We start from the raw sequence: 17,416 nt of genomic DNA on the forward strand, positions 1-17,416 counted from the left end.
AATGTTTTATCTCTCCCCCAAAAAAGGCATTTTTAGTGGCATTATATTCATATTTCAGTAAAAATAGGCAATGAAAACTATCTCTGAAGCTGGAGCACCCATTTCTGAAAAAATATTTTCCAACAATAGTGTTATATCTTCTATTCACATGAAGATAGAATCAAGAACTTGGTTTGTTAAATACAGCCTTGTTATTTGATCTTTGTTGGAACATTAAGAATCCATAATGATTTTTGAGAAAAACTGAAGAAATTGTACATTTGCTGCTATACTTGAGTGAAACCCAGAAATTCCTGCACCAAACACAACCACTTCTAATGCTCTGCAGCAGTGCTCACTTCGGCAGCACATATTGTGATGCTCTGCAGCAGTTTTTCTCCCCGGGCAGCCATATATTAGAGCACCTGGGGAACTCATTCAAAGGCACATTCCTGGCATCTCTATGACCTGTGGAGTCACAGTCTCAGAGACGGGATTCAGGAGCCTGCCCTTTGGAGAGGTTCCCTGTGTGTATTATTCTCCTCTCTACAGCATTCAAGAAGACAGGTTAGAGGCTAGGGTGTGATAGCAGAAAGCACATATAGGGCTAGCACCTCCGTGGAACTTGGAGCAGCTCCTGTGGCTGGTGAAGGGTGACAGCATTGCTTCTTCACTTCAGGAATCGTGACGCCATAGCCTTTACTATGGACCAGGAATTGTTCCAAGAGTTCAATACTCACTACCTCATTTAACCCTCACAGCCACCCAGGGAAGTAGGGTTACTGCTGTCCCCATTCTGTAGGGAAAGACACTTAGACGCAGTGTGCATAAATAGCTTGCCCAAGGCTGCATGCCTGGTGAGTCGGCTGTTTTCCTATGGTCCCAGGACATATCTTGTGCTTCAAAAAATTATGATACAAAAAGATGGTTTTTTGATCTATAAAATGTTTTTGTTTTCCCTTCAAACAGATCAACTTATTACTATGCAGCAATTTTTCCCATTTTTTCCCTATAAATCTCTTGTATTCTAAATTTAGGTGATAATAGTGGATTAGGATCTGTATGTTTTTGGAATTTAATAAATGTGTTGGGATGTAGATTTCTGGACGAAATTTAGAGTGGATACCTCTGGCAAGATTTAAATGGCAAAGGTGGAGGGGTGGTCGTGGTGGTGGTGGGATTTCATCGAAACAGGACATCAGAAGACCTTTAGACTAGTGCTCTTGAACCTCTAGCCACAGCCAAGGCACCAGAAGGATTTTATCTTCCTTTTATGCCTAGTTCCTTCTTAAAATTCTCATGCCCTTCAATACTATGAGCAAAAATCTTCCCAATCTTCATTTCAAAGCCCATCCCTACTCCACTTTAGACTTTAAATGACTGTTTCTGAAATGAAAAGCAGAAAATCGCAGAACCTTTAAATGTAGAAATGTGTGAACATAGAACACTGACATGCCAAGTACAGTTTTAACATTTTAAATGTATTAACGTTGAAATGTATTTGAAAAGTAGAAGGACTAGTAATCCTGTTCATCTTATGTCTAAAATATGTTTCTTTTCTATTAATAAATACAGCAGATGAACTGTGAGTAGAGAAGCTGTCATTTGCTACTCCTCGGAAAGATCCAAGAAGTTTGTGAACGTCATCTCTTTTATTGTGTCATTTCTGGTGTTAATGCAGTCAGACAGGTTTAACAGCAAGGTCTCCTAGTCTCTAGTGCCATTTCTGGAGATGGTAATTTGAGGAATTTGAAAAGCATGGCAAAAATGTGAGCCAATTCAAAGATACACTACAGTTCATATATCAAAGGAAAAATACTTTTTGATGGTTTCTCAGAGATATTGAAGAGCTTGAAAATACATAGATGGAAAAAAAAAAAGAAAATACATAGATGGAGCCAGACTCTCCAGCCAGTTTCTAGATCATTACAAATGCATATTTTTCCATTTCTTTTTATTGAAGATAGACCTATTAATACTTCACAACCTAACACTATGCAGCTACACATTCATTTGACAAGTCAACCTTCTAGAACTGCAGTGTGGCAGCTATATCATTGATCTCGGGAAAAAGAGTTCTTGTGCTACTGAAGAACTTAGAGGATGAATATCAATGTCAACTTTGGGCCAGAATTAAGGGTTAGCTAAGAATTGGTAAGTCCATCCAGTTTTCAAAACTAGTAGCCCAACTGGCATGTAAATGGAGTGCTTTTATAAACAATTAATGCTCCTTGCAACACACAGGGAGTTATTCATGCATAGTTAGGAAGTCATTTTCTGAGACTTTGGCTGGAAACGTAGCTTTCATGGATGAAACATTTTGGGTAACATCTCCAATATTCCCCTTGAGAAAATGAAGTAACGACATCCATTAGACACTTCAAGTTTGCAGCTCTTCTTTCATGTGGCTCCAGTCCTCTTTGTCTTGGCATGTTGTGATAGTTTGGCACAAAGTAGCATCATTTTGTCCTTGAAGATGATAGATTCTGCACACTTAATCCATTAATCTGAGCTGATGGACTTTGCCCAGAGTTGAAATATTTTGTTCTTACATAATGGTTTTCTTATTAAATCTCTGAACGATACTCTTTTACGGGTGACTACATTCAACCCCGTATTCTAGATGTAAAAAGTAAAGTGAGAGGAGGTTAATTTTTTTTTAATTTTATGAGGATTTATATAGTGCTTGGTGTAAGTGCTCAAGCTCTCTTCTGTTTTAGAAAATATTCAATCATATGGTCCTCAAAAGAAGTTTATGAGTCTTGTGCTATTAGACCCATTATAGGTGAGAAAGCTGAAGCACAAGGAAGTCAAGCAGCTGGTCAGCTGAGATAGTAAGTAGTAGAGCAAGAGTCCAACTCCTGCTGTCTGGTTCCAGGGTCTGGGCTCCAACCAGTGCACTAAACTGTCTCTGTGCCTCACACTAGACCAGCCTTGTAGTTAATAACGATGAACTAAGGACAGAAATGAGAATATTTAACATTTCCAAACCCCCTTTCTGGTCACTCACCAACAATTTCCTCCCCATAGACAGCATTCTCATTTTCAAAGTGAAGTTTCAAACTGAAAGTCTTAGACTTTGGAAAGGTGGAACCTTTGAGATCACAGAGGAGCAATCTTGGTAGATGGGATTACGCAGAACAATTTAGCATCAAGAATATTTAGTGAAAAAGATTGAAAGTGAAGTTAAGGCATGACAGATGGGTGGTACTCTGCTTATTTGAAAAGTTCCTTTCAAATTATAAGTCCTACTTCCTTCACCTTTAGTCCTCCAGCCTAGATCAATTGGTCAGAATACCTGCGCATTTTACAATAACAAAGGTACCACTTGGAATTAACAAGGAGCCATTAGTCTCAAGTTCTTATGCTCTGCATAGCAAGGAAAGCCATCAAGGCTAGACTCCCTAACTGATAAGGAGCCAAGCAACAGTTTCACAGGTTTGCACACAGACTGCTGGGGTCTGTGCCTTCATGGGTACTGCTGGAAAAATAAAGATATTCTGTTGTTCTTAATGGAAATATAACCTACCCTGAAAGCTTTGAGATGTCAACTTACCCTACCCTGACCAGGGAGCTCTTTGCTATTGGTCCAGAAGAGAGGGATGTGGTTTCTAATTTTTATTTCCTGGCAGGAGTTAGAGGAGATGATGCATTGACAGGCAGCCGAAGGTGGGGACCCTGTGGATCCAGGACATCTGGGCATCATTAGCCATAGTGAGGGGCCAGCCCACATGAGAGGTAGCAGGAAGGAAAAGAATCTATGGCCAGATGGTGGAAGTCATGGCTGGAGGAAACACTGGCTTAATTTTTGGAAAAGATTTTTCTTCAAACTCTGAAATGACTTTGGAAGCCACTCGTTCTTTAAGGCCTCAGGATAAATAATTTAGCTAGTATATTGCAAAAGGGAAAAAATTGTAACTCTATCCATGAAGATGAGGTGGGTTTCATTTTATAATTCTCACTATTCAGAAAGCTTGCACAACTCCCTTGTCTCAAGGCTGTCGAAACTCAGTCTTCAATAACTCTTCTGCAAGCAGTGTCCTTGATACTCGCCAAGCTCAATTGCAATCTCTTCCTGTCATGCTAAAGTTTTGAAGTAGAACTCACTTCTGGTCATAGTGGATCTGGAAGAAGCAGTTCAGTCATCAACAGATACGTGTTGCAGGTTGTTGGGTATTTTTTTCCTTCCTGCTGAGGCAAACATCACTTAGAATGATTTATCATTACTCATTCAGAAGCTCTGACTACCCCAAAGAGAGGCTAACCACAAAAATTTCTTCTAAAAGTGATGTAGCCACAGCTGTCTAGGAGTTATTTAGCAGTAATTCACTCTGGGCAATAGAAGAGTGATTAGAAGGATATCACATCTATTAAAATGCCAATCTAATTAAAGCATGGGAGAGAGCTCAAGAGAGCTTAGAGTCCCTATTCTGTGATTTGGATAGACTTTTTTATTTTACAGATTAAATCATAAGCTGGAAACAAAGTCTCTTTGCATCTCTGTGGTCTAAAATACTAACAAAAAGAAAACAAAGATTCTTAATAGATTTTTAATAGGTTGTCATTCATTGGGTTTCTAGTAAACAGCATGTTAAGCCTTGTCCTTGTCATGGTCTTCAAAAGTGACTTTATTTTTTTTTATAATAAATTTATTTTTTATTGGTGTTCAATTTGCCAACATACAGAATAACACCCAGTGCCCATCCCATCAAGTGCCCCCCTCAGTGCCCGTCACCCATTCACTCCCACCCCCTGCCATCCTCCCCTTCCATCACCCCTAGTTCGTTTCCCAGAGTTAGGAGTCTTTCTGTTCTGTCCCCCTTTCTGACATTTCCCACACACTTCTTCTCCCTTCCCTTATATTCCCTTTCACTATTATTTATATTCCCCAAATGAATGAGAACATATAATGCTTGTCCTTCTCCGACTGACTTACTTCACTCAGCATAATACCCTCCAGTTCCATCCACGTTGAAGCAAATGGTGGGTATTTGTCGTTTCTAATGGCTGAGTAATATTCCATTGTACACATAAACCACATCTTCTTTATCCATTCATCTTCCAATGGACACCGAGGCTCCTTCCACAGTTTGGCTATTGTGGACATTGCTGCTAGAAACATCGGGGTGCAGGTGTCCCGGCGTTTCATTGCATCTGAGTCTTTGGGGTAAATCCCCAACAGTGCAATTGCTGGGTCGTAGGGCAGGTCTATTTTTAACTCTTTGAGGAACCTCCACACAGTTTTCCAGAGTGGCTGCACCAGTTCACATTCCCACCAACAGTGTAAGAGGGTTCCCCTTTCTCCGCATCCTCTCCAACATTTGTGGTTTCCTATCTTGTTAATTTTCCCCATTTTCACTGGTGTGAGGTGGTATCTCATTGTGGTTTTGATTTGTATTTCCCTGATGGCAAGTGATGCGGAGCATTTTCTCATGTGCATGTTGGCCATGTCTATGTCTTCCTCTGTGAGATTTCTGTTCATGTCTTTTGCCCATTTCATGATTGGATTGTTTGCTTCTTTGGTGTTGAGTTTAATAAGTTCTTTATAGATCTTGGAAACTAGCCCTTTATCTGATACGTCATTTGCAAATATCCTCTCCCATTCTGTAGGTTGCCTTTTAGTTTTGTTGACTGTATCCTTTGCTGTGCAAAAGCTTCTTATCTTGATGAAGTCCCAATAGTTCCTTTTTGCTTTTGTTTCTTTTGCCTTCGTGGGTGTATCTTGCAAGAAGTTACTGTGGCCAAGTTCAAAAAGGGTGTTGCCTGTGTTCTCCTCTAGGATTCTGATGGAATCTTGTCTCACATTTAGATCTTTCATCCATTTTGAGTTTATCTTTGTGTCTGGTGAAAGAGAGTGGTCCAGTTTCATTCTTCTGCATTTGGATGTCCAATTTTCCCGGCACCATTTATTGAAGAGACTGTCTTTCTTCCAGTGGATAGTCTTTCCTCCTTTATCGAATATTAGTTGACCATAGAGTGGAGGGTCCACTTCTGGATTCTCTATTCTGTTCCATTGATCTATGTGTCTGTTTTTGTGCCAGTACCACACTGTCTTGATGACCACAGCTTTGTAGTACAACCTGAAATCTGGCATTGTGATGCCCCCAGCTATGGTTTTCTTTTTTACAATTCCCCTGGCTATTCGGGGTCTTTTCTGATTCCACACAAATCTTAAAATAATTTGTTCTAACTCTCTGAAGAAAGTCCATGGTAAAAAAAAAAAAAAAAAAAAGAAAAAAGAAAAGAAAGTCCATGGTATTTTCATAGGGATTGCATTAAACGTGTAAATTGCCCTGGATAACATTGACATTTTCACAATATTAATTCTGCCAATCCATGACCATGGAATATTTTTCCATCTCTTTGTGTCTTCCTCTATTTATTTCAGAAGTGTTCTATAGTTTTTAGGGTATAGATCCTTTACCTCTTTGGTTAGGTTTATTCCTAGGTATCTTATGCTTTTGGGTGCAATTGTAAATGGGATTGACTCCTTAATTTCTTTTTCTTCAGTTTCATTGTTAGTGTATAGAAATGACTTTATCGATAGAGACCACTTGAATCATTGAATGCAGTAGTTAAAAACATGACCTTTAGGTTGGCTGACATGGAGCTAAGACTCACCACCCCCAATGCCAAACTGAGTCCTTTGCGAGTGTCATTTGAAAAGAAGGGCCATGATTCTATTTTACAAGGTTATTGTAAGCATCTAACCAGATAACATTTTAGAGTTCCTGGCATCATGCCTAACATAAGAATAAGCATCCAATGAATGTTAGTTAGTAATTATTATTCTAAAGATAACCCCTTCTCATAACATTTGAGTCTCTCAATATTCAAGTTTAAACTGGATGAAGCTGGATTTTGAATTCTTTCAATCTGTTTATATTTCACAGGCAAAAAACATTTTCACATCAGGGAAGACCAAATGGCAGATTATTATCATTTATTAACAAAGTGTAAGGCAAACGTAGAAATTTAGTGAAAAAAGCAAACGTACAGCATGACCGCGTTTTAAAAAACATATAAACCTGTTTGGAAAGCCATAGAACCAAATTTTATATTAGTTTTCCCTAAATTTCCTTTACTTTCTCTCTTATATTTTTCCCCAGATTTTCTGCAGTGAACCTGTATTACTTTCTTATTAGAGACCTGCAGCATATGCTATTTTTAAAAGGAAAGAAGTGTAGAGTCACTGTGGAACCAATCTGTATGTATATGTGTGTGACCCCGCCCGGATCTAGTATGGGGGAGATAAAGATAGAGACTGTGGAGGTAGGAGCAGGGAGCCCCAGGGAATCGCTCTGTCCATTTGGGGTAAGGTCCTGTAGATTTAGAGCTTTTTGTCACCTTCAGAGAGGTTTTCCATCTGCCTGGTTCACCAGAGTCTTATTCTTTATCTCAATTGTTCTAAGTATGTAAATAATTCCAGAAATTGATCTGGTGTCCTGGGGACTCATGGGACCTCTGAGATCAGAAACACACTGAACCCTGGCTGTCTCCATTGACGACCCCAAAAGTGACACAGTGTGAGAGGATGCAGTTGTCAAGCGTCTGGAGCTCTGACTCACTCCACTTTAATTTAGGGAAATAGATAGTACATGATTTTTATATTATTTATTTAATTTTGTAAAAAAATTTATTTTTATTGGAGTTCAATTTGCCAACATATAGCATAACACCCAATGCTCATCCCATGACGTGCCCCCCTCAGTGCCCATCACCCAACTCCTGCCCACCTCCCATTCCACCACCCCTTGTTCATTTCCCAGAGTTAGGAGTCTCTCATGTTCTGTCACCCTCACTGATATTTCCCACTCATTTTCTCTCCTTTCCCCTTCATTCCCTTTCACTATTTTTATATTCCCCAAATGAATGAGACCATATAATGTTTGTCCTTCTCTGATTGACTTACTTCACTCAGCATAATACCCTCCAGTTCCATCCACGTCGAAGCAAAAGGTGGGTATTTGTCGTTTCTAATGGCTGAGTAATATTCCATTGTATACATAAACCACATCTTCTTTATCCATTCATCTTCCGATGGACACCGAGGCTCCTTCCACAGTTTGGCTATTGTGGACATTGCTGCTAGAAACATCGGGGTGCAGGTGTCCTGGCGTTTCATTGCATCTGAGTCTTTGGGGTAAATCCCCAACAGTGCAATTGCTGGGTCGTAGGGCAGGTCTATTTTTAACTCTTTGAGGAACCTCCACACAGTTTTCCAGAGTGGCTGCACCAGTTCACATTCCCACCCACAGTGTAAGAGGGTTCTCCTTTCTCCGCATCCTCTCCAACATTTGTGGTTTCCTGACTTGTTAATTTCCCCCATTCTCACTGGTGTGAGGTGGTATCTCATTGTGGTTATGATTTGTATTTCCCTGATGGCAAGTGACGCGGAGCATTTTCTCATGTGCTTGTTGGCCATGTCTATGTCTTCCTCTGTGAGATTTCTGTTCATGACTTCTGCCGATTTCATGATTGGATTGTTTGTTTCTTTGCTGTTGAATTTAATAAGTTCTTTATAGATCTTGGATACTAGCCCTTTATCTGATATGTCATTTACAGATATCTTCTCCCATTCTGTAGGTTGTCTTTTAGTTTTGTTGACTCTTTCTTTTGCTGTGAAGAAGCTTCTTATCTTTATGAAGTCCCAATAGTTCATTTTTGCTTTTGTTTCTCTTGCCTTCATGGATGTATCTTGAAAGAAGTTGCTATGGCCAAGTTCAAAAAGGATGTTGCCTTTGTTCTCCTCTAGGATTTTGATGAAATCTTGTCTCACATTTAGATCTTTCATCCATTTTGAGTGTATCTTTGTGTGTGGTGTAAGAAAGTGGTCTGGTTTCATTCTTCTGCATGTGGATGTCCAATTTTCCCAGCACCATTTATTGAAGAGACTGTCTTTTTTCCAGTGGATAGTCTTTCCTCCTTTGTCAAATATTAGTTGACCATAGAGTGGAGGGTCCACTTCTGGATTCTCTATTCTGTTCCATTGATCTATGTGTCTGTTTTTGTACCAGTACCACACTGTCTTGATGACCACAGCTTTGTAGTACAACCTGAAATCTGGCATTGTGATGCCCCCAGCTATGGTTTTATTTTTTAATATTCCCCTGGGGTCTTTTCTGATTTCACACAAATCTTAGGATGATTTGTTCCAACAATCCTCATTCTCTTTATTTACATTTCAGTGGTATGAGTTACTACTCCACATTTGTGGAATATTTTTCAGCGATCCTAACTTTAGGGTAAGTTAGTTAAATTTTTAAAAATCTCAGAGAAACTGATTTGCCCATATTTTTGCCTCTTTTTATGACTATAACTCTTACTTCAGGAATATATATCAGAACTAATACGTTTCTAAATTGCATTTATCAATGTCGAGCAGACACTTTGCCCACAGAGCTTGGTGCTTACACATCTCGAGTTGCAATAGAAGGGGTTTTAGTATAATTGTTTCTCAACATAACTTTATAAGGAAACACATGTCCAAACTGAGGATAGCCCCACTTTAAGTTTCAACATGGTTTGGGTTTTACGGCATCCAAGATTTTCCTAACTACACACCTCTTTTTTTTCTTTCCTTTTCTTTTTTGGTCTTAAAACTCGCTCTTTTGGCTGGTTCAATAAGTTGTTCCTGCCAACCAGTTGCTTTTATGGTAATTGACAGCGTAGCTGATTTTTGGAACCTTAGAATCTAAAAAGGCATTTTAGCCCAGACTTTGGAGAGACTGAGCCAAGCTACTTGCAGAGTGAGAGATACAGCTGAGCTGAATGTAGGGCAGTCAGAACCCTAAGTCTGTGCATGTTAATTAACAGCAGTGAAACGTCTGCTCTAGCTCAGACTTAACATTTCTCTCTTTTCAGCAGCATTCAGAATCCTTCCTTCTCCTGTCATATTGTTACTGAATGCCACTTCTGGAGAGGAGCCAGTGAGACCACTTATCTGGAGTGGGCAGAGTGGCATGAGCCCCGAGTGGTGTAGTGGTCTGTTGACCCACCACACCCATCTATTGGCTGAAAAGACACAAAATATTTGAACCAGTTAAGAGCCAGCAAGTTTACACTTCAAAAGAAAAGAGCATAAGAAAAAAAAATCTTCATCTTTAATACAATTATTTAATATAATAAGGGGATTGTAAATTTTCTGAGTTCCCCTCAAATGATATAAGTTCTCTAAAATACCTGAGGTATTTCCCCAGATTTCATCTCAGCATTAAGGAGTAGAAAAACTCTTCCCAAACCACCAGATCTTTATTGTCCTTTGCTTTCCTGCAAAAGCACAAATGTTTCAGATTAAAAGGAGCCCTATTTGCTATCTTCCTTCTGCTAGTTCTTCTGGGAACTAGAACACACTACTCTGCAGGAGGTGGCTCTTGGATGCATAATATCCTAGTGACACCAGGCAACCTACCAATTACACAACAGGAAAAGCATGCCCTTCTAACACCAGTTTATGTTTTGTACCAAAAGTACCCCAGACACAGAAACTCTGCCCCTCACTCCCCACCCTAAATAGTAGTAGTCACCTCTTTCTTGTTGTTTTGAAATGTTTGACATTGAGATTGGTTACATTGTTTTCCCATTTCTATTGATAGAGAAGTAAAATGTCTCTTCTATTCATTACATTTTATGAATCTTCTGTTGCTGGGAAAAAAAGAACCTGAATCCATACCTAATGACATTGAACGTACTAGTCAGCTTTAGAAATAAAATGCAGGATGCCATCTTTTGAATACTGCTGAACACATTGTTGAAATTCATGAAATTTGTGAAACTAATTAAGAATACCCAAATAGAGATTGAAATCTATGTTTTACACTTCAAAGGTATTTTTCATAGGCACCACATTGTAAAATACATACACCCGAAGAGTAAGTAGAATTTTATAATTTCACAGTTGGCTGTAGGAGACTTGTTTCTTGGTGGAATGAGCTCAGGGAAGCAGCCACAGAGAGTGCTAGCAGCATCCAGTAGTTGATGGGGCCGCAGGACATAGAAGTTCACTCTTCCTCTTAAATAGAAGCTCTCCATGGACCTTAACAGTGAATTACATGTTCTCCTTTTGCATGCAGGCTCCATTCATTTATGGCATTTCTGGATTCTGTAACCCATTACCTATTAGATAGCCACAGGCTTCCACCTTGTCTGTGTGGTAATCACTCTCAGGTTGACCATCCAGGTAGGAAATCTGACTCTGGTCCCCTTTGAATATGTGAGGCTGCTTTGTTTGCAAGCCAGAGCATCAGTTACATGGTCTTTTCTAAATTATGTTTTGTTATTTCCCTAATGTTATTTAAGCTTCATGGAACTTATTCTGCTTTTGCCAAGTCTTTCCATTGAATAAATATCTCCGTAACCTATTGCTTCACTTTGGCAACAGAATTGTTGCAATTTGTGGGCAAAATTGTGCAAAGGCTTAACTCTTCTTATTCCTCTGTAAAATATCCAGTTTTGCTGGCTTTCCTCCTCCTAAACAAAGGCCTTGACTTGGTCTCTGTTTTGGTAGTGCCTTGTCCCTGCCATTCCTGAGTAAAGATTTACAGATAATAGTTGAAACAAAGAATGACTTAACAGGACGTAAGAGAGACTACAGAGTCACTAATACTAAATAAGCTAAGACACAAAGTGCTTAGAATAGTGTCTGGCACATAGGAAGTGATCTGTAAGCTAGGATTATTGGAGTTTTGTGAATTGAAAATTGTCATTCTCTTCCTCCAATTACAATAAGGAGTTTTATAATTCCAAAAAAATAAAAAAGCAGCAAAAGTATAGCTAACCATCCAGGCCAACCTAGTAAGGACCAAAAGATCCAGAGGATGGCCATCCAGCTCAACAGATTGAGCTCTTTCCCCAAAGGATCCCTGAGTGTAAGGAGAGCAAAGAAAGGGACTACTAATGCTTGTTGTTCTGTTTGGGGCCAGACACATAGCATCTCATTTATTCCTTTTAACAACCTTGTCATGTGTGCACTAAGTTTTTTTGTTTTGTTTGCTTGCCTTCTTTTCCTTCCTAGAGGACACAGGAGTTTAGCTGCCTCACCAGCATAGACATATAGTCATTTTCTCTTAACCATATCTTCCTTGGAAAATTTTACCCTGGTCACACTGTATTATGATCATGTTGATGATCTTATTCCCAACTCCCATGACTATCTTAGAGCCCAGAACTGGAAAATTATGCTGGCCTAACTAGCCATGAGCATTAAAGAAGGGTGGGGGGGAATTGCCTTCAAAATTATTGGGTTGGGGGAAGTAAAACAAAGGGAGAGGATGGAGGGCAGGAAAAGATAGCTTTCCAAAAAAGCCATAGAACTGGAAAAAGGCTTTGAGCAAACATTGTGTTTTTCAAGTTTCTTGTGTGGGATAAAATCTCTCATTCTGTAGCTACTTGATAATATTTATTGTTGTTTTGCTGATGGTGGTGGTGATGGTGATGGGAGTGGTGGAATGACTTAACCTAGTTTCGGAGTCTCATAAGCTGATGGGGAGTCCCAACCTTGCTTCTTTGTCCTCACTTCTTGTGACATGCTAGCAGACCCTCCACACATCTTTCCCTCCAGCATGTCTATTTTTGTGTTCCCCATACAGTATTCTTTTAGCTTAAGAGCTACCAAGGGAAGCTTTAATCAAGATCAGTAGCCCATTTCATCTTTCCTGATATTGATGTTTGCATTGGTAGATATTGGTGCCTGAAAGAGGGAGGAAATCTACACCACAATAGAGGGTGCATAAGCAAAGCTCACACCCAAATGCTTATTTCTTGCAACATGAGGGATGAGGGATTCCCTTGCAGCTAGAAGACTGGTACCTGCTTATTCTAATATGCCAGAAGTCCTGTGCTGCTATATTGAATCTGTCAGTCATTTGCCAGCTAGCCAGAAAGAACTGCTTGCCAGTCCTTTTTCTGAGATGAAGATTGGATTCCTATGAAATCGTAGAATACTGAACCAGAGGTGCCCTGAAGATCTTCTAGGAACTCCCTTATTTTATAGTCAAGAAAACCACATCCCAGACTTTGTGGGAGCATCGTAGCCTGTCCAAAGATACACAGCAGGTGAGTCGGGGAGTGAGGCCAGAACCTGGCTGCAAGAAGAGTTAGCATTCCTGTCCCTATACTGGTTGCCTCCTCACCAAAAGGCCCAATTTCTCAGAAGAAATCAACATCAAATTTTTGTAAATTTACGGAAGCTATTTTGTATTTTTCTTACCTGTTCTCATCTTATTCCTGCTTCTTTGCAGAGAGATTTCTTTTGTATCTTAATTTAAACAACTTTATGTTTGAAAATAATTAACTTATTTTCAACTATATTTCCTGATGAATTACTTACTATTCCTGGTAATTAGTGATGCAACTCTAGAGATTAAAAAAGAAAGAAAAATAATTGAATTTTTGCTTGTCTTTACAGATGCCCTGGAAAATGGATCCAATAAGGGTGACAGGTAAGAAATATGTTTTTATCTGCCATTTGTGCTTTTCACTGATGGCATTTTCTGTGTACACTGCAGTGAGTTTGATCATTTTCTTTCTTTTTTGCTTAAATCCAGTGCAGCCAACAGGAAGGGACCAAGCAAGGATGACACATATTGGAAGGAGATTAATGCAGCTATGGCCTTAACAAATCTTGCACAGGGCAAAGACACACTACAGGGAACTACCAGCTGCATCATCCAGAAGTCGTCACATATAGCAGAAGTAAAAACGGTCAAAGTGCCACTGGTTCAGCAGTTTTAAGAGTTTGTTGCTTTTCAAACCAATTGCTATTCTTCACGTCAGTGTTTTCCCATAAATCCTCATCTTAAGAGCTGAAGCAGAAGTGAAAATGACTCCCTTTTAAACCTCTTCTTATTTTTAATTATCCTAAATACATCATTTAGTTGCTTCTATAAAAGACATATAAATTATAAAAACCTCACTTTAATCAAAAATAGTAACTTATTTTATGTTACTAAAACTATGCATCAAGTGTCTGCATTGCCATTACAGTAAGTGCCTTGCTTCCCAAATATCAGCAACAACGTGGGCAGAGCAGAGCAGCTATGCCTCAAATGACAGCGCCACAAAGCTTGTTAGTCTGTGTGTGTCACGCCAGATGGGCCTAACCATTCAGGACTGAAACCACAATCACTGAAAGCCCTCACAACGTATTCAGTAACTCACATGTTAAAACTTGGAAATCTATTCAGCCCAAATGAAACATTCCTCTAAAAAAAGCTTTTGCAGCATTTAAAATTGTTCAGCATGCTTTTCAGAGTGACAGTGAGAATTTCATGCATGTATCTTGCCTGCCTATCTGACACACTACAAAGTTCCAAAATGAAAGGAGCGGCAATCATATAATATGTACACTTAAGAAGAATCCCAGTAAATACATTGTGATCTGAAAAACTTTTTCCAAGCATTGCTGGAAAATACCACAATGCCCTTTAAAATTAATTTGGATTTTCTTTTTCTTAAGTTTTGCTGAAGTTTTTTAAAATTTTATTATATAAATTACTCAGAATTTTCCCGTGTAGAACTAAACCTATAGTTTAGTTTTAACACATAATCCTGTTTGCATTAGAGGTCAGTGCTTTTTGTGATGGAAACTTTTTCATATGGAATGGCTAAAAAACCTTTTAGTTGGTTGATTTCGAATTATAATTGCTGATGCACAATTTGTATTGCAATGAGAACAAGACAATGAAAGAAATGTATCTCTATGTGAATATACACATACCCACATAAAATTGGTTTTTAAATTTAAAACATATGGAAAACAAAACATTGACAGTCTTTGAATTTTGCCAAGTAGGATGTTAAAGTAGTAAAAATTAAGTGAAATCGTGCATTAAAAGAAAGAACATTTTGTTTCTAAATTAGACTATCATTGACAGAAAGTAATCAATATCAAGAAAGAAGAATATAGTTTTCAATCAAACAATAATATTCTAATCAGCTTGGGGAAAAAGACTTGAAACTTGAATAAACAGTAGAAATGCCAAATATAACAGAGTATATGTGCTACAGAGAAGTAAAAAGGGTTTGACTCTTTTATGGTGGGATGTTTTTTTGGGTATGTAATGTATTTTGTAATTTTTTTTAACTGGAAAGCTTTTTTGTGAGTGTGAATGAGAGCCAGTAGTGCAGCCATGTGGTGATATTTTTCTTAATTCTGCAAAACGCTTTTAAAACCAAAGGCTGCTCCAGTTGATATATGGACAATATCAATCTTGATATAAATTGTAGGACACTTTTTCATGTAACATAGCATTTGGGGATTGGGTTTATTTAGTGTAATGAAGATAATTTGATATAAAAATATTTTGTATATATATATTTTTACTTTGTTTTCTAAATTGCTGTTTGCAGTAACAGTAAGTGCAAAGCAAGATATGTTAAGTTATGACTGTATGATCAGATGAAGTATGAGTTCTTTCGGTTTACAACCTTAAATAGTTACAGATTCATGATAAAAACTTTGGAATCTTTATAAATTAATTTTGTCAAAATGTGGTCATGTTAAAGAAAACTAAGGACAAGTACTTCACTCTTTTTCATACTATTATAAGTTATTCTGGTATTAAATATTTTAATAAAATTGATTTTTGTTTTGACATATTTCAGTTAGATGAATGGATGCTGGTTGTTTTTTATTTGAATGAGTCATAATTCATTTTTGCCATTTTTTTAAAAAGAATCAGCAAATTTGTTCTGTGTTATAAACTATGGATGACAAGTCAATATAGGAGAGCTTTCACATGATTTTTTTAAATACCAAAGCTTGGAATCTGGCCTATAAACACATCAAGAAGATTTTGTAATTAACACATCCTTGGCAATATCTCCAATTGCAATTACTTTTAATTTATTTTTTCTTTTGCTGCTTTAACATTTTCTGGAAATTAAAGTCCCTCCATCCTTTAAAAGAATCTTGAACAATGCTGAGCCAGCAGCTAAGAATCTAACTCATAATTTATGTTGTAGAGAAATAGAATTACCTCTATTCTTTGTTTTGCCATATGTAATCATTTTAATAAAATTAATAACTGCCAGGAGTTCTTGACAGATTGAAAATAAAAGTTAATTTCTAGACCTCAATGATCATATGAATTTTGTTTTCCTTTGAGAGTTGACCAGGTGGAGAAAGAAGTAGAACAGAAGGGTTCATTATATGCTATAAGTCTCTTTAGTTTGGTAAGGGATATGATATGGGAGCACTGCATTTATATTAGGTTTGTTTTTCATCACCTTAGACCACCAGCCCACCTTTTAAGAGCTGAGGAAAGAGAGTATGATGCTAATTGTTAAAATGCATAACTTAAAAATGAACATTTACACTAAATACCTTCTTTCAGTTGCTAATACAATAAGTTTTATTACCGTGTGCTATGTACTGGAGAGGATCTTAGCTTTGAAGCTATATGGATCTATGTTTGAATCTTAGCTCTGCCACTCACTACATAAGATCCAGACTCAGTCCCTCTGGACTTGGCTTTCTTCATCTGCAAAGTAAGAGGAATGAGTCATACCTTGTAGATATGCTACAAGGTTTAGAGATCACATACAACATATAAGGTGCCTACCACAATGTCTAGCAATTAATAGATGCTTAAATGGAAGGTATTATCACATAATTATAGTTCCTCTATATAGGGTTTGTGTACAAGAAAATAGAAATACGGAGGGTTTAATGAAGAACCTTGGGGAAAGGAAAGGTGTCTGACATGAAAGACTGCTGTGGAGTAGTAATAGTTGGAATCAGAACTGGAGAGATCTTCAGGAAAGATCTTTTTGTTATCATTACCTTGGACTTCCCAGAGAAAAGAATGAAGTAGAACAAAGGCAGGAAAGAACAGATATGCCAATAGAAAACATAGAATGTGCAAGAGCTTCCTTCATCCATATCGACTAGAATTGCCTTTTCCTCTATTCGTCCTGCTTGATTCTGTTCAAGACGACTAAGAATTCATGCTGCTGTCTGTATCCCTGCCTGCTCCAAGTAGCAATGTTTAACAAACATGGCAACAGCCATGGTCTGCTTTTAAACTCATCCAGCTCAACAGCATAACATCATGCAAATAAACACAGAGAGTAAGCAAGCCACCCAGACTCTTCTTGTCTGGGGCAGCTTAGGTCGGCCATGCCTTGGAAAGCAGTATGGGATGGTGGTAAGCACTTGGACTGGCATAACCTGGCTTTGCCTCTCCACTGCTTAGTGACTTTGGGGAATAAGCATAAGCCTTGTGTACTGTTTGCATCTATAAAATTTGATCTATGAAAGTTACCTACTCCAAAGTTGTGTTGTGAGGATTAAATAAGGCAGTGAATATAAAAGTACTTTGCAAACTGCATATTCTGTACAAATGTTAATGATTATTAATGTGTTCCAGATGACTCTGAAAGACCTAATAGCCCATAATTTTTGGCAATATAAACTGTGGTTTCCATGAAGCATAAT

General features: G+C 38.2%; 1 protein-coding gene across 4 annotated transcripts in view; it reads left to right on the forward strand.

Moving 5' to 3' along the window:
- The window catches only part of MKX (mohawk homeobox), a 70,976-nt gene extending 54,934 nt beyond the window's left edge, over positions 1-16,042 (forward strand). For 3 of the 4 annotated variants that reach the window (XM_041764878.1, XM_041764879.1, XM_041764877.1), the window contains 2 exons: positions 13,385-13,418; positions 13,524-16,042. In XM_041764878.1, coding sequence (XP_041620812.1) covers positions 13,385-13,418; positions 13,524-13,710 — 221 coding nt within the window. In that variant the 3' untranslated portion in view covers positions 13,711-16,042. The remainder of the gene's footprint in view (positions 1-13,384; positions 13,419-13,523) is intronic. The other variant, XM_041764880.1, reaches the window with a different exon arrangement.
- Positions 16,043-17,416: the final 1,374 nt, after the last annotated feature.

This window comes from Vulpes lagopus, chromosome 8 (assembly GCF_018345385.1).
Source record: "Vulpes lagopus strain Blue_001 chromosome 8, ASM1834538v1, whole genome shotgun sequence".
In the NCBI taxonomy this organism is placed as follows: Eukaryota; Metazoa; Chordata; class Mammalia; order Carnivora; family Canidae; genus Vulpes; species Vulpes lagopus.